General features: G+C 47.3%; 1 protein-coding gene across 1 annotated transcript in view; it reads left to right on the top strand.

Annotated features, from left to right (window-relative positions):
- LOC137535619 (zinc finger protein 420-like) overlaps positions 1-25,539 on the top strand; it is a 54,724-nt gene extending 29,185 nt beyond the window's left edge. Inside the window, exon 4 of the mRNA XM_068257478.1 lies at positions 22,580-25,539. Coding sequence (XP_068113579.1) covers positions 22,580-24,207 — 1,628 coding nt within the window. The 3' untranslated portion in view covers positions 24,208-25,539. The remainder of the gene's footprint in view (positions 1-22,579) is intronic.
- The last annotated feature ends 600 nt before the right edge of the window (positions 25,540-26,139 follow it).

Raw genomic sequence — 26,139 nt, 5'->3', positions numbered from 1 at the left:
GTGATTCTGCAGATCATCAATAATCAGGTATATATCTGTATTCTTGGTGATACTGGAGATCACCTAATAATCAGATTCTCTCTGTGTGCTGACACCGATCGTTACATAGATGCAGTGAGGTGGGTTCACTGAACACAAAGGTAGTTTTATGCAAAGAGGTGAGTTCACTCAACAAAGGTAGTTATATGCAGTGAGGTGAGTTCACTCAAGGTGTAATGATTGGAGTAGCAACACAGACGTCTGATTATGTGTGATCTGCAGAATCACCAACAACACAGACGCTACACCTGATCATGTGGTGATCCGCAGTATCACCAACAATACAAGCATAGCCGGCAGAATACAAAGTATGTAGTGCTTGGCGCAACAGCAACATAATAGTCCAGCTAGACCTCACCAAAGGATCTGGTGGGCACTATTGGCACACAGTAACTGAATAGTTTGACAAAACCTCACCAGAGGAGCTGGTGGGTACTATTAGAACACAGTAACTGATTCGTTTGGCTAAACCTCACCAGAGGAGCTGGTGGGTACTATTAAAACACAGTAGCTGAATAGTTCAACAAAACCTCACAAGAGGAGCTGGTGGGCACCACTAGAACACAGCAACCGAATAGTTTGACAAAACCTCACCAGAGGATCCGGTGGGCACTATTAGAAGAGCACCCCACCAGTGACAAGGGCCCACTGGTGAGCAGAAAGGTCAGAGAGGCGGAGATCAGCAACAGGCGGGCAGGTACAGCACAGAATCGGCAGGCAAGAGAGCAGTAAGACATCAGGCAGGGCTCAGCAACAGAGTCAGATGGGCAGAAGTACAGAAACGATAAGCAAGAGCAGAGTCAGAGGGTAGCCAGAGTCATACACAGAATATCAATATACAGTAATACAATAATCCTAGTCTTGTGTGAAATCCCCGGTTTCCTCCCAGATCAAAGCACACCGGATACTATCTAACGTCTGAGCGCTAACACGTGAGTATTCGCAACAGCAGACAAGTTGCGAGTGAACAGTAATGGCTTATGAAGCAGAGGAGACCCCACGGCCGCGCCCACAACAATCAGCCAATCCGGAGTGCCGTGAGTCTCCTCTGACGTCAGCCGACTGGCTGGTCAGCTGACGTGCCTCCTCCCCGCATAAAGGTCCTGATACGGCAACCCTATGTGCAAAAGACAAACCCATCCTCAGTGTACTAGACGCCAGAGGCACGGGTGAAGTCCCTGAACAGGAAGGCGAGGCGGCTGCGGAGACACCCTGCGTGCCCGCAGCCGCCATTACTGCGGATGTTACAAAAGGTAGTTATATGCAGTGAGGTGAGTTCACTTAACACAAAAGGTAGTTATATGCAGTGAGGGGAGTTCACTCAACACAAAGGTAGTTATATGCAGAGAGGTGAGTTCACTCAACAAAGGTAGTTATATGCAGTGAGGTGAGTTCACTCAACACAAAGGTAGTTATATGCAGAGAGGTGAGTTCACTCAACACAACAGCTAGTTATATGCAGAGAGGTGAGTTCACTCAACAAAGGTAGTTATATGCAGTGAGGTGAGTTCACTCAACACAAAGGTAGTTTTATGCAGAGAGGTGAGTTCACTCAACATAACAGCTAGTTATATGCAGAGAGGTGAGTTCACTCAACAAAGGTAGTTATATGCACTGAGGTGAGTTCACTCAACACAAAGGTAGGTATATGCAGTGATGAGGTGGGTTAACTAAACACAACAGGTACTAGTAGGTATATGCAGTACTGTGTAGTACAATGTGCAGCTCCCTGTCACACACACAGGTAGTCACTGAATGTGCTGCTAGGCTGCTGGCAGTGGCACACACTGTATGAATTAGCAATGCTGTATATGCAACAACACAAGTGTCAGTTTGACACACAGGAAAAAAATATATAAACAGGATTAGCTCTGAAAAGAGCTGTTGAATGAGGGGTGCTATTTAAAGAGGAACTGAACTCTAAATATTAAAACAAACCATTGGAATACTTTTTAAAAAGTATAGGCAAAAAGTGTACAGTATATCTTGAATACAAGTAAATAAAATGTATAATATAAAATAGATGATTAAGCCTTGCCCACTTGTGATGTAGTTTGCCGCGGCAGTCACGTGGTTACTGCCGTCAGCTTCGCAGAGAACTATGGGACACCTTCGGCAAATTCCTCCTACAATGTAATTAGCTTTCTGCGGGCCTGATGTTTACAAAGGACGTCATCAGGGGGCGCCTCCTCCGAAGCCAGAACAATAACACTGACAGTAGTGAAATGACAGGCAGAGCGGAGCACGCAGCAGAGGGACGAGACAGACATCAGAACAGAGAGGTGGATAGGAAAGAGGCAAGCTGTCCTGGGTGGAAGCGTGAGGGCAGAGAAGCAAGCGGCTATATAAGGAGCAGAAAACAATGTTATGCACGGGTGGCCAGCGCATTCCAAATAGCTGCCTTGGGAAGAGAAAAGCTCAGTCCCACACTTCAAAAGATCAGTAAAACAACAAAAACAGTGATTCCCTGACACAATAGTTCAAAGGCCGGCTGGTTGAAGCTTAGTGATTTCGGAGGGCTGCTGATAGCTGAGTCATAGTGTCTGGCTATCACTCCTGCTTGCAGCTAGTAGTAAACACATGTAGCTCTTGAATATCTCATTATGCTGTGTGTATCACTGTGTTTACTATTAGGACTAAGACCTGAGAAATGATCCACAACCATCTTCTCAATGTCATAAATCTAGCCACAATATTATCCGCATTAAATGTGCAAAGCCGCAATTGCGAAATTTGTGGCTATCATAAACTGCTGTCTAGTTTCTAATACTGTGAATGCAGAAGAACAACAACTATAATTCGGCTATAATATAAATATTTGCTCTGCTCCTCTGTTCACTATGTGCTCTCATCACTTGTAACCGCTGTTCTTGCTCTGTTGTACTTTTTCATAGCCGCTGTTCCTGCTGTACGACTAGCAGTGATGTGACAGCAGTTAGGCGTTAGGGCAGAGGAGAGTGAAAATTTAATACAGAATATGTCACTCATTTCACCACTATTACAAGCATTACTATAATTCATAACTATACATGGATATATATATGTATGTGTGTGTGTATATATATACCCGCAGTTACAACAGAGAGTTATCTTGTAACAGTATCGGTTACAAGCGATGAGAGCACATAGTGACAGCAGAATGAATATCTGGTTATGCAGCAGTTACAGGGCGTACATTTGAAATAGCCGTAACCGCTACACAATATATATAGGCGCAATATAAAAAGCACTTTACAGGGGACAAAGATGGCACGGTGTTCCGAGTTAAAGGGAAGATCTACGGACGACAAGAAAAAAAATTAAAATACAAATCCACTTACCTGGGGCTTCCTCCAGCCCGTGGCAGACAGGACGTGCCCTCGACGCCACTCCGGAGGCTCCCAGTCTTCTCCGATGGCGCACCCGACCTGGCCAGGCCGGCTTCCAGGTCGGGCTCTTGTGCGCTCCATAGTGCGTTTCACTCGGGCGCGCTGACGTCATTGGACGTCCTCCGGGCTGTACTGCGCAGGCACTATGGAGTGCACACAGAGCCCGACCTGGAAGCCGACCTGGCTAGGTCGGGTGCGCCAATGGAGAAGACCAAGAGCCTCCGGAGCAGCGTCGAGGGCACGTCCTGCCTGCCACAGGCTGGAGGAAGCCCCAGGTAAGTTGAATTGTATTTTTTAATTATTGTGACCCTTCCCTTTAGGCTGGTTTCACAGTGGGACGTTACAGGCGCACGTTAGAGCAGCCTGTAACGCAGCCCACCGCACAGCAATGAAAAATCAATGGGCTGTTCACAGTGCCCACGTTGCGTTACTTAGTAACGCTGCGCCATTAGACAACGTACTGCATGCAGTACTTTATAAGCGGCAGAGCCGCGTTAGACTGCTTGCACATGCTCAGTAATGTTGGGGAGGAGCGGAGAGCGGCCGGGCACATGGCTAATTAATATTCACTGCACTCAGTGACGTGCAGTGTTTACTTCCTGAAGCGGCCGCTCTGTGCGGCGATTGGCCGGGCGGGACCACGTGATGCTGCATGCGTCCAAGAGTACGCATCACGGCATCACGGACGCCAGAGTGAGCTGCACAACGCGGCTCACTCTGACGTCCACAGCAGAGAGCACCAGGCGTTGCGTTAGGGGCACGTTATGCGACCATAACGTCCCCTAAAACGCAACGTCCTGGTGTGAAACCAGCCTTAAAGGAGTTATCAGCCGAAAATTAAAAAAAATGAGCTGCGATATATGGGTAGATTCGACCAAGAGACAAATCTCTCTCATATCGAAATCGGAATCGCGTGCAGGGAGCCTAAGAGAGGTTTGGCGCTTCAGTGTAAAAAAGACTGAGCAAGTTTTTCCCCCAAAAAAACATGAATACATATATATGCTTCACTGTTAATGCTTCACTCTATATAAAACTAAACAAATGTCCGTCCACTAAAAACATATAACAGTCCTTTTTACACTGTGACGCGCCAAACATCTCTTGGTGTGTATGTGAACTGATAACGAAAGGGGGCATTTGTGTATCTAAAAGGGTTGCTTTTCGGCAAAAAACTGTTTTCCTGAAATTAGTAATTGACGTAATATCAGTGAAGCATATGCGTGCCGGTCATATTTTTTTAGTGGACATTTGGTCAGTTTTTTAAAGAGTGAAGCATTGACAGTGAAGCATATATATTTGATTTTTTGGGGGAAAAACCTGTTCAGTCTTTTTTATACTGTGAAGTGCCAAACCTCTCTTAGTGTGTATGAGAGCTGGGATGATCCCCAACCTGAATCATGAGTGATTCAAATGAGGCTTAATTAGCCCATGCGCTATGTACTGGTAGGAGAGGGGGGGCTTGCAGGGGGTGGTGAAATAAGAGGGGATTCCATCTGTCAAGCTACCTACAGGGGAGGAAAAGGGTGGCTGGATGATGTAAGAGGGGATTCCCCCTGCGTGACACCTACAAGGAGGAGAAGGGGGGCGGGGGTGTTTGACATAGGAGCGGATTCCCTCTGCAGCGTGACCCCCCTACCTCTGCCGGACAGGATATGAAAGGGGAGAGCTGCATGACTACAGGACATGATATGGGATCTGGCACAAAACGAATGGGAAGAGCTGCAGGACTACAGATAGACAACACTTGGCCTCAATTCACAGAGCTTTATCAAACACTTTATCAAACGTCTGATAATTTTCCTCATGGGTAAAATCTAATTTTGAATTCACTAAGGTGTTATAGATTTATTGATCATTTCATCGATAAAACATTCGATAAATCTGTAACACCTTAGTGAATTCAAAATTAGATTTTACCCATGAGGAAAATTATCAAACGTTTGATAAAGTGTTTGATAAAGCTTAGTGCATTGAGGCCAAGATCCCACACTGCAGGAGGCATAGTTAGAGAAAAAATAATACTTTATCAAGGTGTGTGTCAGTACAGTGCATGGCAGCAGCAGAAGCCACAGCTGTCACTTTCCTGTAACAGGGCGACTGATGATGACCTCATGACACTGGGCTGTAAATCTCATTCTGTGGGCGTGAATGGGCATGTCTAACTCCAACTGTAACACCGCCCACAGAATCAGACTCTGCACCTCCCATGGAGTGAGAGCTGCAAAATGGAGGGATAGAGCTGCAAGATGGAGCCTGCCATTCTCTTTAATTCATAGTTGTATTGCACAAATATATCTACTTTTATATTGCCCTTCACAAGTGTTTTGTGTCTAATCATTAATTTCAAAGGGATAAGGAGGCTCAATTTAGTGACTTTTTTTTCAGTTCAGTTCCTCTTTAAGCAATAAGATTCAGCCAGGAGCAAGTTAACAAGCCAAGAGCCTGACTAATCTGTCCCTAGGAGAACAAGTCTGCAGCAGCTCGCCCTATACTGACTAGCAGCAGGCACAGGAGTAAGTGTAATGGCTGCCGGAGCCTGCCTTATATAAGAGGGGGTGGGGCTCCAGGGCTGAGTGTAGCTGGATTGGCTATAATGTGCCTGCTGACTGTGATGTACAGGGTCAAAGTTGACCCTCATAGAGCATTATGGGGCGAATTGAACTTCCGGGAAAGTGCGCCTTCACCAGCGAAGGCGAACCACCCGAAGTTCGCCTGGAACCTTTCGCCGGCGAACCGTTCGGGACATCTCTAGTCACTGCCGCAGGTGTTCCAGGGATGCCGCCGGACGAGACTGAAGAGGAAGCTCGCGGCCGCACTCCGCCATGCGAGCCGCCTGAGCCAGTGCTGGAATCGCTGACAGGTGAGTCCCTTACACCTTGATTGCCATAATTATGTTTAACTGCTTGCTGACCACCCACTACCAATAGGCGGCAGCAAAGTGGCACCCCCAGGACTTCGTAACGCCGATCGGCGGCGGCACCTGGGGGACTGATTAGCCGAGGATCGCGCGCATCCGCTGGCATTAGGCTCCGCCCACCCGCAACATCAACCCGCCAGCAAATTAGCACCGCCGGCGGGTTGTTAACTCCCGATCTGCCGCATACAAAAAGTGTATAAAACACTTTGTAATGTATACAAAGTGCATTATACAGGCTGCCTCCTCCCCTGGTGGTTCCAGTGACCGAGCGACCACCAGGGGAGGAGGCAGCCCTTTTAGTAAGCACAACAGCACACTGATCTTGCCCCCTGATCACCTTATACAACTCTGATGGTTTCCTTGTTCTCAAATAATTATCTGATCAACCCTCAATAACACAAGCCTCTAAATTCTCCATTTATAGAGTAATCAGCTATCTCAAATCCAAACAGATTACCATGCCTGAGTGAAATGATCATATAGTGACAATGCTTAACACGACCAAACCAACACAAGGCATTATTGCCTTCGGGTACAATGTCCTAAATACACCACACAAATCCCCTCTATCCAAATATGCAGTTGCCTGGTCCGCAGATATAGGAGCTGATATCCCAATTACAAAATTAATACTTGCACAAAGATCTTGTAACGATTGGTGTCAGCAACACAGATTTTTCTGATTATTGGTAATCTGCAGTATCACCAATAATACAGATGCTATACCTGATTATGTGGTGATCTGCAGAATCACCAATAATACTAGTATAGCTAGACACGGGACACCCAATGTGGTATTGTGTTTGGTGCAACAGTAATTCGTCTGCATCCGCTGCGCAAACCTGTCCGAGCACTCTACTCCAAACTCACCAGCATGCTGCTCACCAGGGCTCTGCCATCTTGCCTCTAGGGGGCGGGTGTGCCCGACAGACACGCCTTTATACTCTTAGAAAGCGTGTCAGCTGACCTGGAGGTCAGCTGACATTTTAGCCTGCTCTGATTGGTTACTGCCTGGGGTGGAGACTTCTCTCCCAGGCAGTATATAAGGAAGTGCTTTTCAGTCACACTTCATCTGTGTTTGCGATACCCTGTGTCAGCACTCAGACCTAGTCAGCCTTGTCTCTGGTATTGTGTTATATATTGGTTTATCGCCAGTATATACGCATATTGAACTGTATTGATTTATTGTGTATGATTCTGTGCCTGTCTTGACTACTCTTCTGCTTCCTGATCCTGTACTTCGCCAGCCCGTACCGTTATCGACTATTGGCTTGGTTTCCAACTATTCTCTTGTCTCACGTTTCTGTACTGCTGCTGCCTGATCTGTTGCCGAACCTCATTTTGTCTGACCTTTCTCCCTTCAGTGGAACGTCTCCAACTGTAGGGTTCTATCAGAGGCTTGTCTCTTTGAGATGACCGCCACTAGCAAACCCTTGCTGCTGGAGGCCGAGACTCCTCCACTCCGTCCTTTGGAGGATCTCACACACGGGGTTCCCATTCAGAGGTAACCACACCTCTGAGGAATTACGGTGTGGTGGATATTTCCACAGACTTGAATTTACACTGTATATTATTATTGTTGTCTGCTGTTCCAGCTTGCTGGAGGTTGTATCTCTGTGCCCTATAGAGATACTCTATTGTACCAAGCACCCTCTTGCATACGATTGTATCGTGTCACGCTATACTTGCATTATTGGTGATTCTGCAGATCACCATATAATCAGGTATAGCATCTGTATTATTGGTGATACTGCAGATCACCAATAATCAGAATAGCGGTGCTTACTGACACCAATCGTTACATAAACACAGACCAGAAAGAAGTAAGATGGAGGAGGTGGTAAATCAGCTTCAGACCGTAAGGGCAGAAGTAGAACAGCTGAAGATTACTGTGACTGCACAGCGTGCTCAGATTACTCAGCTGACTGAGACTGTCCAGAGGCTGCAACCACCACTTAACGTTCTACCTCCCCCGGCTCCTAGTGAGCCTAAAATGAATATTCCTGAGAGATTTTCAGGCGCTAGGGCAGATTTCCAGAACTTCCGCCACAGAGTGTTATCTTACTTTCAGATGAGACCTGTGTCCTCGGGAACCGAGGCGCAGAAGGTTACTCTCATCAAGACTCTCTTACATGCAGACTCCCAGACCTGGGCTTACGGCTTACCTGATGAGCATCCTGCCCTTTCTTCTGTCCAGGAGTTTTTTAAAGCCATGGCGGTCATTTACGATGATCCGGATAGTGCCGCCACGGCTGGACGTAAACTCAAAAGCCTTAGACAGGGACGCAGTACCGCAGAGGAGTATGCGTCGGAGTTCAGGAAGTGGGCAGTCTCCTCTAGATGGGAGCGGTATGCTCTCCTGGATAGATACCTAGATGGGTTATCAGAGGCAGTCACTGATGTGATGGTTAGTCACCCAGAACCCAAAGACCTAGATAGGGCTATATCACTATCTATTAAAATAGATAGACGTCTGAGATACAATAAGAAGGGCAGGTACCCCATGTACTCCAGGGCTTCAGGTGCTTGTAGTTCGGCAGCAGTGGAGACTGAGGAGCCTATGCAGCTAGGCCACGGGCGCCTTACGGAGGCTGAGAGGTCAAGAAGACGCAAAGAGGGTCTCTGCATGTACTGCGGAGAGAAGGGCCACATGGCACAAAACTGTGGAAGGAAGTCGGGAAACTCCTTAGCTTAGGTGTGGTTGGGGTACCACCCTAAGCGGAGTAGTTTCACCCCCTATACAAGAAAAAATATTATTGCCCTGCTCCCTAAACTGGGAAGGGCAGAACTTTCCTACCACAGCATTTGTGGATTCTGGGTCGACTGCTAATTTTTTAGATTTAAGTTTTGCTTTACGGTGTGGTGGATATTTCCACAGACTTGAATTTACACTGTATATTTGTGAGAAACGAGGCAGCTGCGACGAACAGCACCGCCGCCGCAGCTGCCTCCATGCGGCCATCCGTACCCTCGGCGTCCAGGACGGCGAGGACGGAACGTTCTTTCGGGCAGGGGGTCGCCGTAGCGCGTGGGCGCGCGCACAGACGGGACCTTTATGCCTGTCGGTCGGCTGACGTCAGAGGAGTCCCACGGCGCTCAGGATTGGCTGATTCGGAGGGGCGTGCCAGTGGGGTCTCCTCTGCTTCATAAGCCTCCGGGCTTCATTGTAGGATTGTCTGTTGTCGTGAATACTTGCGTGTTAGCGCGCAGACCTTAGGCTAGTTCCCTGGTGTTGATGCTAAGCATTTCACACCTAGTCTAGGATATTGCTGTATTGCTATTGTTACTTGTAGACTAGTTCCCGGGTGTTGATGCCACGGATTTCACACCCAGACTAGGATATTACTACTGTATTGATCTCCTGTGTATGACTCTTAGCTATTACCTCTGACTCTGATCCTGCCTTCTGATTCTGTACTTTCGCCCTTCTGTCTACCTGTTGCTGAACCTCTGCCTGATTACCGTTTACTCTCTTGTCTCACGATTTTGTACCGATACGTACCTCTCTGTTACCGACCCTTGCCTGCCTGACCATTCTACTCGCCAGTGGGCCTTCGCCACTGGTGAGGTGTTTACTGCGCCAGCTCCGCTGGTTAAGCAACTCTGCTAGGCTATAGTTCAGCCTTAATTACCTGCTCTCTAGGTATCTGTCATTTTAGTATTACTGTATCTCTTAGGCTGCAGTACAGTTTGACTCACCCGCCCCTCGGGTGTTCATTTGCCAGCAGTATATTCTGAATCACCTGCTCCTCGGGAGATTCAGCCTCTTCAGTATTGTTCTCCAGATTGCTGGAGCTTGTACGCTAGTGCACGCTCAGTGTACTGATAGTACCTCACCAGCCCCTCTGGTGAGGTTTCTTCAAACTATTAAAGTTACAGTTGCACCCAAACACTTACACTTTATTTGGTGTCCAGAAGTTAGCCGTACTTGTATTATCGGTGATTCTGCAGATCACTAATAATCAGGTATATATCTGTATTGTCGGTGATACTGCAGATCACCAATAATCGGATACTCTCTGTGTGCTGACACCAGTCGTTACAATATTATTATTGTTGTCTGCTGTTCCAGCTTGCTAGAGGTTGTATCTCTGTGCCCTATAGAGATACTCTATTGTACCAAGCACCCTCTTGTGTACGATTGTATCGTGTCACGCTATACTTGCATTATTGGTGATTCTGCAGATCACCATATAATCAGGTATATATCGGTATTATAGGTGATACTGCAGATCACCAATAATCAGAATAGCTTGCTGACTCCAATCGTTACAGTAAGTGTCACAGATAGTACAGTAAGGCTGATCACCCAAGGGCTAGGTGAAAGCCAGAAAGGTCAGACAAGCCAGGTCGGCAACACACGGACAGATAAGGTACAGATGCGGAAGACTGATTCGGTATCCAGGTACAGGCAATGTTGGCAACAGATAATCAGATGAGCGGAAGTACCGAATCAGAGAACAGGAGAGTAGTCAGGAAAACCAAAGGTCACAGGTAACAGTAATATATCTCAATCCTAGTCTTAGGTGTGAGGTCCTTGGTCTCAACACCTGGTATCTAGTCTAACGGATAAACAGTAGCAATCTCCTAGTCTTAGGTGTGAGGTCCTTGGTCTCAACACCTGGGAAATAGTCTAACACATAAACAGTAGCAAGCAATAGTACTTTAAAGCTATCAATGGAATCTGACTCAGTGTGAATTCCCAGCTCCGGCTGGTTCTAACACACTGTGGGATCTGACTCAGGTCTGAGCGCTAACACGTAAATATTCGCAAAAGCAGACAACTTGCAAGTGACAGGCAAGTCCTATATATACCAAAAGCACTCCACAGCGCCGCCCCAGTCACTCAGCCAATCCGGAGCATAGCTGGAGTCAGCTGATCGGCCTGATCAGCTGACTCCCCTTCTACTAGCATAAAGGTCCTGTCTTCCAGCGCGTGCGCGCGTAGCTCTCCATCTGTGTGCACTAGAAGGACCAGGTGAACCAGCATCAAGTTGCTGCACGGCAGAAGCCGCCGGCTGGGACGCGGAGATAGCCGCCATGCCGCTTGCCCACGCGGCGGCATCTCCGCTATTCATTATAGATCTCTTGCAAAGCTTTCAAGACGCCAATCTCTCTCCTCAAAACTACTACACGTTGGTACCTAACTCCTCGGAAACTTGCCTCATTTTCAACGGATAACACTCCTACATGTTGGTGATGGGGTAAACACACAGGCACTATGCTGCATATGCTATGGGATTGTCCCAAAATATCTAAATTATGGAATACCCTTAAATCATATATTAAAAGTCACTATATCTCAGACTTTACACTATCATCCTCAATGGATTTATTTTGTTTGGATATTGAAAAACTCGACCCTCTATGTAAGAAAGAAATATGTCGCTTAATTATAGCTGCCCAACATTTAATCACACGTAATTGGAAATCAACAGAGGACCTATGTTGTACGAAATTACCACCCATCTTTAAAAGGAACATAATAATGGAATCCTATCTAAACCCCTCAGAATACGAATAGGCACTATACATCCTAGACATAGATATGGTCTAAGCTATACGACCTGTTTTATCAATCTTTTAGGGATATCTCTCTTGTAAATTTCCCTCTAAATCCTTGTGATCCTGAAGACAGAGGACAGAGAATTAGTCGTTCACAGTGTTAAGGTATCCATGTTAGTCTGTTAGTTATGAGTTATAGATGACTGGTTTCTGACCCTCCCTACTGATACAGCATCTAACCATACTAAACATTTGAAAAATGTGGTTATTATACAATAATATGTAGCAATCAATGATGCCATCCCTGACACTACACATCTATACTCAGGGCTTATAAAAGACATCTTCTCTACTCATAACACACAATGTAATTGGTCGGCCATCAGCCCCTGCTCCAATTACCCACATCAGCTGACCGTCTTAGATCCAAGCAGCCTCCCCATAAGGGTTAGTGATGGCTGGTCTTGGACTAGGTCTGCCAGCAATATGGGAATACCATCTCTCTCCCTTCTAACCAACCACCTTATATTGCAATACATTCATATTTTGCCTTCTTTATTTTCGACAATATAATGTAATGTGTATACATACTTTTATAGCTCACTGCTGGGCCTTTCTTGTAGTTGAAGAGATGAGGGAACTGTGACACCACACTTAAGAAAAAAACAGCAAACAGAGAAGCTTCCCCATATTGGAGCATTGGATTTGGTCAAGTCTTAAGCCAATGTGTTGTAGGGCACAAGTAAGCTTTGGGTTAGCAGGAATGGTTGCATGGCCACCTAGCTTTTCATCGTCCCACTGCATTCATCTAGCAAATTAGGCAAATAAGAAAGCTCATTTTTCTCTTGGGTATATTGCAATGGTACATGCTAGGCTGGCTTCAGCATGTAGCGTTGGTGGTGGTATAGTGGTGAGCATAGCTGCCTTCTAAGCAGTTAACCTGGGTTCGATTCCTGGCCAATGTATGTAAGCTGGATTTTGACATCCTACAAATCCCTAAGCAAGCTCATTTTTCTCTTGGGTATATCACAATGGTACATGCTAGGCTGGCTTCAGCATGTAGTGTCGGTGGTATAATGGTTAGGATAGCTGCCTTCTAAGCAGTTGACCTGGGTTCCCTTCCCGGACAATGTATGAAAGCTTGCTTTTGACATCCTACAAATACCTAAGCAAGCTAATTTTTATCTTGGGTATATCACAATGGTACATGCTAGGCTGGCTTCAGCATGTAGCATTTTAGTGTTTTGTGTTGGTGGTATAATGGTTAGAATAGCAGCCTACCAAGTGGTAGGCCTGGGTTCGATTCCTGGCCAATGTATGTGAGTTGGCTTTTGACATCCTACAAATCCCTAAGCAAGCTCCTTTTTCTCTTGGATATATCACAATGGTACATGCTAGGCTGGCTTCAGCATGTAGTGTTGGTGGTGGTATACTGGTGAGGAGAGCTGCCTACCAAGCACTAGCCCTGGGTTCGATTCCCGGCCAATGTATGTGAGCTGGCTTTTGAAATCCTACAATTCCCTGGAAGACAAGATCCTCTTCCTCCTCCGGAGGAGGAGGGAAAAAAAGAGAGAGGAGGAAGGAGGGAAGCTGTTGTGGGGTGCAATATAAGGAATAACAATCTGCCTAGGAGCAAGCTAACAAGCCTACAAGAGCCTAACTAAGCTTTCCCTAGCAGAGTCTGTCAGCAGCTGTCCCTTCACTAATTACTGTAGGCAGACGAGGGAGTAAAACGGCTGAAGAACCTTGCCTTTTATAAGGGGGTGGGGGGTGGGGCTCCAGGAGTGAGTGTAGCCTGATTGGTGACAATGTGCTTGCTGACTGTGATGCAGAGGGTCAAAGTTTACCGTAATGGAGCATTATGGGGCGAATCGAACTTCCGCAAAAGTTCGCCTTCGCTGGCGAACGCAAACCACCCAAAGTTCGCCTGGAACCGTTCGCGGGCGAACCGTTCGGGCCATCTCTACTCACAAGTATAAAACAAGTATTGTGTCACTACAATCCCTCATCTATCCCCCCTACCTAGGCCTAGCAGCTAAGCTAACTGAACACACAAACCCTAACAGCGGGTGATATGGGGTGTGCAGCAGTAACAGCGGGTGATATCGGGTGTGCAGCGGTAACAGCGGGTGATATCGGGTGTGCAGCAGTAACAGCGGGTGATATCGGGTGTGCAGCAGTAACAGCGGGTGATATGGGGTGTGCAGTGGTAACATCGGGTGATATGGGGTGTGCAGCGGTAACAGCGGGTGATATGGAGTGTGCAGCGGTAACAGCGGGTGATATGGGGTGTGCAGCGGTAACAGCGGGTGATATGGGGTGTGCAGCAGTAACAGCGGGTGATATCGGGTGTGCAGCGGTAACAGCGGGTGATATGGGGTGTGCAGCGGTAACAGCGGCGGGTGATATCGGGTGTGCAGCGGTAACAGCGGGTGATATGGGGTGTGCAGCAGTAACAGCGGGTGATATCGGGTGTGCAGCAGTTACAGCGGGTGATATGGGGTGTGCAGCGGTAACAGCGGGTGATATGGGGTGTGCAGCAGTAACAGTGGGTGATATCGGGTGTGCAGCAGTAACAGCGGGTGATATGGGGTGTGCAGCAGTAACAGCGGGTGATATGGGGTGTGCAGCAGTAACAGCGGGTGATATCGGGTGTGCAGCAGTAACAGCGGGTGATATCGGGTGTGCAGCAGTAACAGCGGGTGATATCGGGTGTGCAGCGGTAACAGCGGGTGATATGGGGTGTGCAGCGGTAACAGCGGGTGATATCGGGTGTGCAGCAGTAACAGCGGGTGATATCGGGTGTGCAGCGGTAACAGCGGGTGATATGGGGTGTGCAGCGGTAACAGCGGGTGATATGGGGTGTGCAGCGGTAACAGCGGGTGATATCGGGTGTGCAGCGGTAACAGCGGGTGATATCGGGTGTGCAGCGGTAACAGCGTGTGATATCGGGTGTGTAGCGGTAACAGCGTGTGATATCGGGTGTGCAGCGGTAACAGCGGGTGATATCGGGTGTGCAGCAGTAACAGCGGGTGATATCGGGTGTGCAGCGGTAACAGCGGGTGATATGGGGTGTGCAGCGGTAACAGCGGGTGATATGGGGTGTGCAGCGGTAACAGCGGGTGATATGGGGTGTGCAGCGGTAACAGCGGGTGATATGGGGTGTGCAGTGGTAACATCGGGTGATATGGGGTGTGCAGCAGTAACAGCGGGTGATATCGGGTGTGCAGCGGTAACAGCGGGTGATATGGGGTGTGCAGCGGTAACAGCGGGTGATATCGGGTGTGCAGCGGTAACAGCGGGTGATATGGGGTGTGCAGCGGTAACAGCGGGTGATATGGGGTGTGCAGCGGTAACAGCGGGTGATATGGGGTGTGCAGCGGTAACAGCGGGTGATATGGGGTGTGCAGCGGTAACAGCGGGTGATATCGGGTGTGCAGCGGTAACAGCGGGTGATATCGGGTGTGCAGCAGTAACAGCGGGTGATATCGGGTGTGCAGCAGTAACAGCGGGTGATATCGGGTGTGCAGCGGTAACAGCGGGTGATATGGGGTGTGCAGCGGTAACCGCGGGTGATATGGGGTGTGCAGCGGTAACAGCGGGTGATATCGGGTGTGCAGCAGTAACAGCGGGTGATATGGGGTGTGTAGCGGTAACAGCGGGTGATATCGGGTGTGCCGCGGTAACAGTGGGTGATATCAGGACAAGCGACAAATGCAATGAAATCCCCGACTCTGTTCCCCTAACGTGTAATGTCCCCCCGGTGCCCAGTGCACGCTATACATTTCCTGTCCGCAGCCTCTGCTTGCTCTAAGATCTCTCTGCTGTCCATACATGCACCACGTGGTTGCCTAGTAACATGGTCACATGTGTCAGTTGTCACACATGCACCGTTACTAGGCAACCATGTGGTGCCCACGTATATGGACGGCAGAGGTAGCCTGGAGCAAGCTGAGGCTGTGGACAGGTAATGTATATTGGGCACTGGGCATGACATTGGTCGGGAATTGGTCTGCAGTTTATGGGCAGCTGACAGATCTCTCTCTAATCAGAGATTTGTCTCTTGGAATCTGCCCACCATTGCGAGTACATTTGTAGTAAATTCGAGTACATCTGTGGTCGGCATTCATAATTTCTCCTAATTACAAATTTCCATTTATGATTAGTAAGTGCTATTACTGATTGGTAATTAAAGGAACTCGTAATTACCGACTGAGTGTGAGCACTACTATTAGGGAGGGTCAGTGAGGTGTGGATAAATCTGATTGTATGCAAATGTCATGCAAATTCTATGCAGATAATCAGATTTGTCAGGAAATGCATTTGTTTGCCTTAATTTATAGTTACATTTAGTATTCATGCAAGGCAAAGTTATTGCCCTGTGATTGGCTGCCTGTAATGAGCACAACCTTCTGCAGTTCTATGTCAGGCTGACCATCACGGTCAGTGATATGCCAATATCTCTGAGATGGTGCAAATTGTATGCAGAGTAATGCAGCTGCTGTATCTGGCCCATTCCTAATCTGCATAAACTTTGCACCAACTTGGAATTCTCAGCAGCTCACTGACCCTCCCTAATGATAATTGCTCCTTGTCAAGAACCGGCCCGCGGCACGCCTGCGTATACGGTTCCCGACTGCGGGTTTGACCAGACTGAGAGGGGAAGCAGCCTTAGTCAAGCTAAAACAAGTCTGGGACCCCTCAGAACACCTCTCACTGCCACCACTAGCGGTTCGCTAGACACTTCCACTCTGCTGTCGAGTCCTCAGCGCGCACTCCGCGTTTTCGTATTTGGGTCAGCTTTGCGCTTAGGCCAAATACGGGAACGCCACGCACCCACACACACACACACAGTTGCAATCTTACACTGTCGTGAAGCAAAGACCCACTAACAGTCGTTCCGAACGATACTGTTAGCCACTCTGCTGTCGCTACTCGCACTGGCGTTGTTCGTACATTGGGTCAGCTGCGCGCTTAGGCCAACGTATGACAAACGCCCCCACACACAATGCAATTACAATTTCATACGGTAGTGTTGCTCAAGCGTACAATTAGGCATGAACTTATACACGGTTACACTTCAGTCTCTCCTAGGCTATGAGTGTTAGTTTAGTACGGCAGAAGTCAAACTTATTAAATAATAATTTAATATTCTAGAAAAACATAGAACAATGCAGAACTTAATATATACAAAAAGATTACAAAAAACTAAGTAAAAATAGTTACAAGATAAAAGTTACAAAGATAACAGGTTACAAAGATACAACACCAAGCAATTTGCTTACCAAAAATACAGGAATCCAGATAGAAGAACCTTGGACTTTTGTGGACGGACACAATTCTGGTTAGACCAGGAGTTCACTAGCTTGGGCCAGGAGACCGGCTGCCACTACCGTCAGAAGAGAACTGATTTGAGGTAGATGTCCCCTGGTTTTTATAATGAAATATTCGCCTCGAGGCTGTAAGCCTGTGTGGACGGGGGGAAGCTAGATTTAATTACATCCTCAGTCATAATTGGATCTCCAGAGATCTAACATCCACCTGCGAAAAATGTACAATAGCCCACATACATGAAAAGATTTCCCTAGTCCACGTTACAGGTGACAACCCCATTGTTGACAGTACTTCCTAGCTGATCAAAGATAAGGAGGTTGCACCTCCACCAATAATTCAATTTCCACAGGTAGAAAATGGTATCAAAAGGACTTCACCCCTTCCATAATTTCCAGTAGGCTGTCAAATACATTTCAAACATTCAGGTGTCAGTTCCCCCCTTTCCTCAAGACTCTTAGCAGGCTTTTCTTGTATAATGGGACAATAGCTGACACCAGACTCAAAAGCCATGCCGACCAGCCTATTCTTCCTCAATTGGCCGCTAATTAGCAGTACACACAGTTTCCCCGGCTGGACAATGAGGGCAGAGGTAATGTACATTTACATGCAGACTTACATTATCCTTTAGTTTACTCTGGCCAGGTGACCAATTACTACCAAGCACAATACACATCTGAGGTTTTACCCAGTAGACAGAAAAAAAAGACAGAAATATGTTCTGTTATTATCCTTAACATTATCAGCACCCCAGTATATCACCACACCTCCCCTCTTTAGAATCGGGCAAGGCAGATGATCTTCCCAGATTATCCTGCCTGCGCCTACATTGTTGGTTCTGCTTGACGGGACAACCCATCAGCATTCCCATGATTGCTCCCCTTCCGGATAGCGCTGGCAGGTGATTCTAACGAATCATCCTGCCAAAGCCTACATTGACGGCCTGGCCGGGTGGGGTAACCCTTTAGCATCCTCAGGAGGGTTCCCCACCTGTCAGTTAGCTCCAAGCTACACGACTGGAAAGCTAGGTCAGGTTGCTGCAATGTGTCGTTGCCCTTGGCAACCTGACGTAACCAACCAGGGGAATGTGGGTCAGTGACGACAGTGAATTCGCGACCATAGAGACAGTGCTGCAGCTGGGGAAGGGTTCCAACCGTCGCTACACGCACTTCCTCTATAGTGGCAGGAGCTATCTCTCGGTCCCTTTGGGGAACGATTATCTGCCGGTCTGCCTCCTCCACTTCGGACAGCTCAGAGGGAATAACTTCCCAGGACCCTCTCAGCCCGCCCCTCCCAGCTGGTGACCTGCTGGCTAGCCCCCTGAGCTCTTCCAGGCTGCTGTCAAATCGAACAGCCCCAGAGAGCTCAGTGCTGCCTGTCACACATTCCAGGAAGGCTGCAGACGGAGAGGCTCCTGGGCCCTCAGGGCCAGGTTCCGGATTGGATGTGGCTGACCCAGCAACATTTGCCACTTCAGTGGACAGTCCCTCTGCTGTAGACTTGCTAGCGCTGCGGGTTACCACTGCAGCGGAGGGAGCGTCCACATTACACGTATCATAAACCACCTCACCTTTGGTCTGGAAACCATCTGAAGGGGAAGGGGGAAGACCCGGCCTGGTGCCATCTGCCCCTTCAGTGGACAGTCCACCTGCTGCAGCCCAGCGAGCGCCGCTGGTTACTCCGGCAGCTGACGGAGTGTCCACATGACACACAGCATTATGTAGTACAACACATATGACATCAGCATTATCAGCCCTACATATATTGTCATTTGGGACATCACATAAAGCATCCACATTATCTGTATCATTACACACATTGCTACTCAGCACTTCACAAGTATCATCAACAGTTCCTGCCTCGATCGCCTCGATAGTCCGTGCGTCATAAATGACATCATCCGGTTCTGCATTCCTTGTATCAACATGTCCCACTCCAGGCCTAGGCACTGGAGACTCACTAGGGCTGGCTCCTAGTACACAGTCCATAGCCCCTGGGGCCTCACCAGCACTCCCCATTTGCACAGCATTATCAGACAGTACCTTGCAAGAGTCCTGAACTTCTGCTGGGGATGCAGGCTCCACAGGGTTTGGAGTAGGCTCATACCGGGCCACTAACCGTCCCAGGTCAGTACCCAGCAAAACGTTGGTGGGGATTTTGTCAGTTACCCCAACTTCTTTCAGTCCACTGCCGGCCCCCCAATCCAGGTGGACCAAGGCGGTGGGTATGGCTGGGGTGACACCCCCAATTCCTCTGACAGCAATCATTTTCACAGGTATGTACTGCTCTGGGTTCACAAGCTGGGGATGTATGAGAGTCACTTCTGCTCCAGTGTCTCTCAGCCCAGTGGCAACTGTACCCCCAACCGAGACAAGCTGCAGATTCTCTGCATAGCCAGTGGCATTCCTGGTAGCACACAAAGCCGTTGGGACTTCACTGGGGTTTGAGGCCTCACTGGATTTTTGGGCCTCCCTCTTCCTCTCTGGGCAAGTCATGCTGATATGACCCACCCTGTCACATACAAAGCATTTCCGAGTGTCAGTGGTTGGTTGCCTGAATCCAGGAGACAGCGGTGCTTGCCTCCTCTGGGTGCTGGGTGACACAGGTTTAGCAATCTGTTCTCCCCTCCAGCTGGGCGTAGTAGTCCTCCGGGACTCAGGTGCTCTATGGGCGGTGTAGGCATCGGCCATTTCCGCAGCCTCATCCACTGTCTTTGGTTCTCGATCCAGCACAAACAGCCGGACCTCAACAGGACACGTGTGTAGGAACTGGTCTTTTATCATCAGCTCCTGCAGGGCATCCAAGTTTTTAACTGACCGTCCTTTTAGCCACTGCTGGAAGGCAGTGCGCAGGTTGCAAGCATGATCCAGGTAGCTGTCATTAGGACCTCGCTGCACTGTCCTGAAACGTTTTCGATACACCTCTGGCGTGAGGTGGTATCGTGCAATGATGGCTTTCTTAATTGCCTCAAAGTCTGTTTCTTCCTCCTGGGGGAGACTCACAAATGCCTCCAGGGCCTTGCCTCTCAGCCCTGGTGTGAGGTATCTTGCCCACTGCTCACGGGGCACCCCATACTGCCGACAAGTCCTTTCAAACCTCTGTAGGAAAGTGTCTATGTCAGAATCCTTGTCCATAGCGGGGAACTTATCCAGGGGGATTCTGTGGACTCGCTCACCTTCGCGTTCTGCGGGTCCAGCAGACCGGTTCTGCTGCTGAAGTTTAGCCAGCTCCAGCTGGTGTTGCCGTTCAGCACTTTCCCTCTCGGCCTGGTGTCGCCGTTCAGCTCTTCCTTCCTCTGCCTGTCGGTGCAGTAGGATCAGCTTTAGGCGCAGTTCAGGATCAGCCGAGTTCAGTAGCTGTAGATCAGCTTCCAGAGATGGCATCTCCCTGCTTGGTGGATCGTCCAGGACATCGTCTCCACTTGCATTCTGTGGCGTGAGCGATTCCTCCTCTGGCGTGTCGTGAGCTGCATCCGCTGACGTTGAAGCACGGGCTTGCTCTGCCTCATCATGCTCCTCGAGGGCACGAACCAACTGCTCCTTAGTCTGGCCGCTCACCGTCTCGATGCCTTTGTGCTCACACAGGTGGAGTAGCATCTCTTTATTTTGCCTTGCATAGCTGGATGCTTTCTGAGCCATCGTGTTGCAAAAAAGAAAAAGAAAAAAGGGGGGAAGGGAAAGCAAATACCCAGTGTGTATCTTTGAACAAAAAAAACGTATATAGATTCTGCACTGAGTAGACTTCTGTAGGCTAGTTGCTTCTAGCAAACTTCCAACCTTTAGTACTCAGAATAGCGAGCTAAACTGCGTACTAATGTACCAAACGATCCCACCACTGCCAGCCAATTATGTCAAGAACCGGCCCGCGGCACACCTGCGTATACGGTTCCCGACTGCGGGTTTGACCAGACTGAGAGGGGAAGCAGCCTTAGTCAAGCTAAAACAAGGCTGGGACCCCTCAGAACACCTCTCACTGCCACCACTAGTGGTTCGCTAGACACTTCCACTCTGCTGTCGAGTCCTCAGCGCGCACTCCGCGTTTTCGTATTTGGGTCAGCTTTGCGCTTAGGCCAAATACGGGAACGCCACGCACCCACACACACACACAGTTGCAATCTTACACTGTCGTGAAGCAAAGACCCACTAACAGTCGTTCCGAACGATACTGTTAGCCACTCTGCTGTCGCTACTCGCACTGGCGTTGTTCGTACGTTGGGTCAGCTGCGCGCTTAGGCCAACGTATGACAAACGCCCCCACACACAATGCAATTACAATTTCATACGGTAGTGTTGCTCAAGCGTACAATTAGGCATGAACTTATACACGGTTACACTTCAGTCTCTTCTAGGCTATGAGTGTTAGTTTAGTACGGCAGAAGTCAAACTTATTAAATAATAATTTAATATTCTAGAAAAACATAGAACAATGCAGAACTTAATATATACAAAAAGATTACAAAAAACTAAGTAAAAATAGTTACAAGATAAAAGTTACAAAGATAACAGGTTACAAAGATACAACACCAAGCAATTTGTTTATCAAAAATACAGGAATCCAGATAGAAGAACCTTGGACTTTTGTGGACGGACACAATTCTGGTTAGACCAGGAGTTCACTAGCTTGGGCCAGGAGACCGGCTGCCACTACCGTCAGAAGAGAACTGATTTGAGGTAGATGTCCCCTGGTTTTTATAATGAAATATTCGCCTCGAGGCTGTAAGCCTGTGTGGACGGGGGGAAGCTAGATTTAATTACATCCTCAGTCATAATTGGATCTCCAGAGATCTAACATCCACCTGCGAAAAATGTACAATAGCCCACATACATGAAAAGATTTCCCTAGTCCACGTTACAGGTGACAACCCCATTGTTGACAGTACTTCCTAGCTGATCAAAGATAAGGAGGTTGCACCTCCACCAATAATTCAATTTCCACAGGTAGAAAATGGTATCAAAAGGACTTCACCCCTTCCATAATTTCCAGTAGGCTGTCAAATACATTTCAAACATTCAGGTGTCAGCTTCCCCCTTTCCTCAAGACTCTTAGCAGGCTTTCCTTGTATAATGGGACAATAGCTGACACCAGACTCAAAAGCCATGCCGACCAGCCTATTCTTCCTCAATTGGCCGCTAATTAGCAGTACACACAGTTTCCCCGGCTGGACAATGAGGGCAGAGGTAATGTACATTTACATGCAGACTTACATTATCCTTCAGATTACTCTGGCCAGGTGGCCAATTACTACCAAGCACAATACACATCTGAGGTTTTACCCAGTAGACAGAAAAAAAAGACAGAAATATGTTCTGTTATTATCCTTAACATTATCAGCAATGGGGGTAACATTACCCCAATATATTACCACACTCCTCCCCTCAGAATTCTCTAACTGGAAGTGATGATGTTTCTCTATTTGCAGCGCGGAGTCCCGGCATCAGGAACCTCTCAGAGACTCGTCTCTCTGTATCCACAGACTGTACAACGGATGATGATGTCACTGGACAAGAGTCTCCTGCAGATATCCTGGTGACCCCAAATATTCCCCAAGACTCTCCTCACCTGTCTAACCCTGAGGGGCCTCATACCCAGCATAGCTCTCCCCCTGCTGGAGGGTCTCATTCCTGTTCCACGTGTGGGAAATGTTTTGTGCGGAAATCACATCTTGTCAGTCATAAGAGATCTCACACTGGAAAGAAGCCCTATTCATGTGCTGAGTGTGGGAAATGTTTTGTACAGAAATCACATCTTGTCATACATGAGAGAATTCACACTAGGGAGAAGCCATTTTCATGTGCTGAGTGCGGGAAATGTTTTTTACACAAATCACATCTTGTCATTCATGAGAAATCTCACATTGGAAAGAAGCCCTATTCATGTGCTGAGTGTGGGAAATGTTTTTTACACAAAGCACATCTTGTTGTACATGAGAGAATTCACACTGGGGAAAAGCCCTATGCATGTGCTGAGTGTGGGAAATGCTTTTCAATTAAACAAAACCTTGTCATACATGAGAGATCCCACACTGGTGAGAAGCCCTATTCATGTGCTGAGTGTGGGAAATGTTTTTCATATAAATCACAGTTTGTCAGTCATGAGAGATCTCACACCGGTGAGAAGTCCTATTCATGTGCGGAGTGTGGGAAAGGTTTTTCATATAAATCAGAGCTCGTCAGTCATGAGAGATCTCACTTTGGTGAGAAGCCCTATTCATGTGCTGAGTGTGGGAAATGTTTTGCACGGAAATCACTGCTTGTCACACATGAGAAATATCACACTGGTGAGAAGCCATATTCATGTGCTGAGTGTGGGAAATGTTTTGTATGGAATGCAGAGCTTGTCAAACATAACAGATCTCACACTGGAGAGAAGCCATATTCATGTGCTGAGTGTGGGAAATGTTTTGTATGGAAATCAGAGCTTGCAAATCATGAGAGATATCACACTGGAGAGAAGCCCTATTCATGTGCTGAGTGTGGGAAAAGTTATGTAAAGAAATCAGAGCTTACCAGACATGAGAGACATCACACTGGAGAGAAGCCCTATCCATGTGCAGAGTGTGGGAAATGTTTTGTTCGGAAATCACTTCTTGTCGGGCATCAGAGATCCCATACTGGAGAAAAGCCCTATTCATGTGCTGAGTGTGGGAAATGTTTTGTTCGAAAATCAAGCCTTGTCATTCATGAGAGATCCCATACTGGAGAGAAGCCCTATCCATGTGCTGAGTGTGGTAAATCTTTTGCACAGAAATCACAACTTAATATTCATGAAAGAACTCACACTGGAGAGAAGCTATATTCATGTAGTGAGTGTGGGAAATGTTGTTCATATAAATCGCAGCTTGTCGTACATGAGAGATCTCACACTGGAGAGAAGCCCTTTGCATGTGCTGAGTGTGGGAAATGTTTTGCACAGAAATCACAGCTTAACATGCATAAGAGATCTCACACTGGAGAGAAGCCTTATTTATGTGCTGAGTGTGGGAAATGTTTTGCACAGAAATCAGAGCTTGACATACATAAGAGATCTCACACTGGTGAGAAGCTTTAGGTATGTACTGAGTGAGGGAAATGTTTTAGATGGAAATCACAGCTTACCATACATACTGTAAGAGATGTCACACTGTAGAGAATACCTATCCATGTGCTGAGTGTGGGAAATGTTTTGTACAGAGATCACAGCTAATCATACATGAGCTGTCACACTGGTGAGACGCCATATTTGTGTTGTGTGTTTTATTCCTTGCTAGATGCACATGGCAGCATATTTACCCAGAATCCCGTGTTCTCTCTCATGCTGCTCACTGCATTAGTTTGTAAAGCAAGTCCCAGAACTGAGGTGAGATGATGAGATAAACATGGCTACATATAGTACTAAGCCTAGTTACAGCTTGCCTGTGTACACTTTCAAAGCTTTCCAGTGCAAAGGTTAATAAACCAGCTGCTCTATCTATGCATATGAGGCAGGATCTGCTGTCACATGCAGCCATGGCTCTCCTGAAAAGTAATTAAAAGCCAGAACACTTTTATCTGGCTGAACAACCACTCCTGATAACAAGAGATTGCTGTGGCAAAGACCCGCTGATCCCATCATACTATGTCACAGCTGCCATACAGGTCTCATCCACTAGAGACTTCTGGAGGCAGAGCCACAAACGTTTACGATTGGTTGGTGTGCTCTTTACACAAACCCGATGGCTACGGTCTCACACTCAGGTTGTAAATCTAAACCCTTCAGCATTACCAGTGGCACAAGGCAAGGGTGCCCCATGTCACTGCTAACATTGGCTTTCATTATGGAAACATTAGCAGAGGCAATAAGGTCCAATCCCAACATTTCCGGCACATCAATAGGCAACTAGGAGCACAAGCTAGGACTATTTGCAGACAATGTAATCCTCACTTTACCCAACCCTGTATTATCTCTCTCACATTGTAGAAACCTTACACAGCTTCTCAAGGGCCTCTTACTATAAGGTTACCGAGAAGTAGTATTTACTCTACTTATTACTTAAAACCCAGACGATGGAACAATACTCCTCTGCATTTCGAGGTGCTTTTGCATTTTCCTGATATGACTTTTATTTCAGTATAATTGAAGACGTCTCATGGATAAAAGTTACCAGCCTAATCTACTCGTTCTCTCAGCTCTGTGATTGGCAGGTCTATGACCCCCACACCAATCACTTAATCTCACTGAGGGGCCTGCAGCCCTCCAACCAGCCATACATTTGGGTTGGGATCATGTAGTTTCCCCCAGTATGGGCTGGTCGTTCTATTGTAATAGTTATGTGTATTAAGAATTAAGTTGCTTCTGTCTTTCCAAATGTGCATTATCTTTGTTTACAAGTATCTTTGTATTGTTCTCAGCTCTAGTTGTATCTTGATTCTGAAATAAACATTATACTGAAAAAAGAAAAATATGTATTTTCCTTTTTCAATGAACCTCTGGGTTGTTACAGAACAAGAGATAATTGGCTTACCTGTAAACAGTACTTATCCCTAATATCTCTGAACCTTCCACACACTACAACAAACATCCCCTCAATAATGGCCACAACTAAGGCATGGGAACTGGTCATCTCCTCACACATTTGTTCTGATGACCACTAAACTTCCCTTACAGACCGTCCAACAATTTATTCCCAACTTACCAATAGCGGCTTGGCGTGATGCAGGAATTCATCATATAAATGGCATCACCGTACAGCTTAGACTTATATCATTCTCACAACTGGAAGGGCAATTCCACCTCTCTCATCAAAACTACTCTAAACACCTGCACATGTCTCATCTTCTTACAGATAAAGTCCTACAACTTCCTCTTTCCCCAGAATGATTTGTAATCTTATGAATAGCCGTCTACCACTCAAGGGGGGCGTTTCTCAATGGTATGACTTCCTAACCAGTGCTTACCCAACAAGATTTACTACATTTCTTAACCAATGGTGCTTAGACCTCCACGCTAACATTGATCTATTAT

This window comes from Hyperolius riggenbachi, chromosome 10, assembly GCF_040937935.1.
Source record: "Hyperolius riggenbachi isolate aHypRig1 chromosome 10, aHypRig1.pri, whole genome shotgun sequence".
Classification (NCBI taxonomy): Eukaryota; Metazoa; Chordata; class Amphibia; order Anura; family Hyperoliidae; genus Hyperolius; species Hyperolius riggenbachi.
The sequence above is the reverse complement of the archived record's forward strand: the minus strand, read 5'-3'. Positions and strand labels throughout refer to the sequence as shown.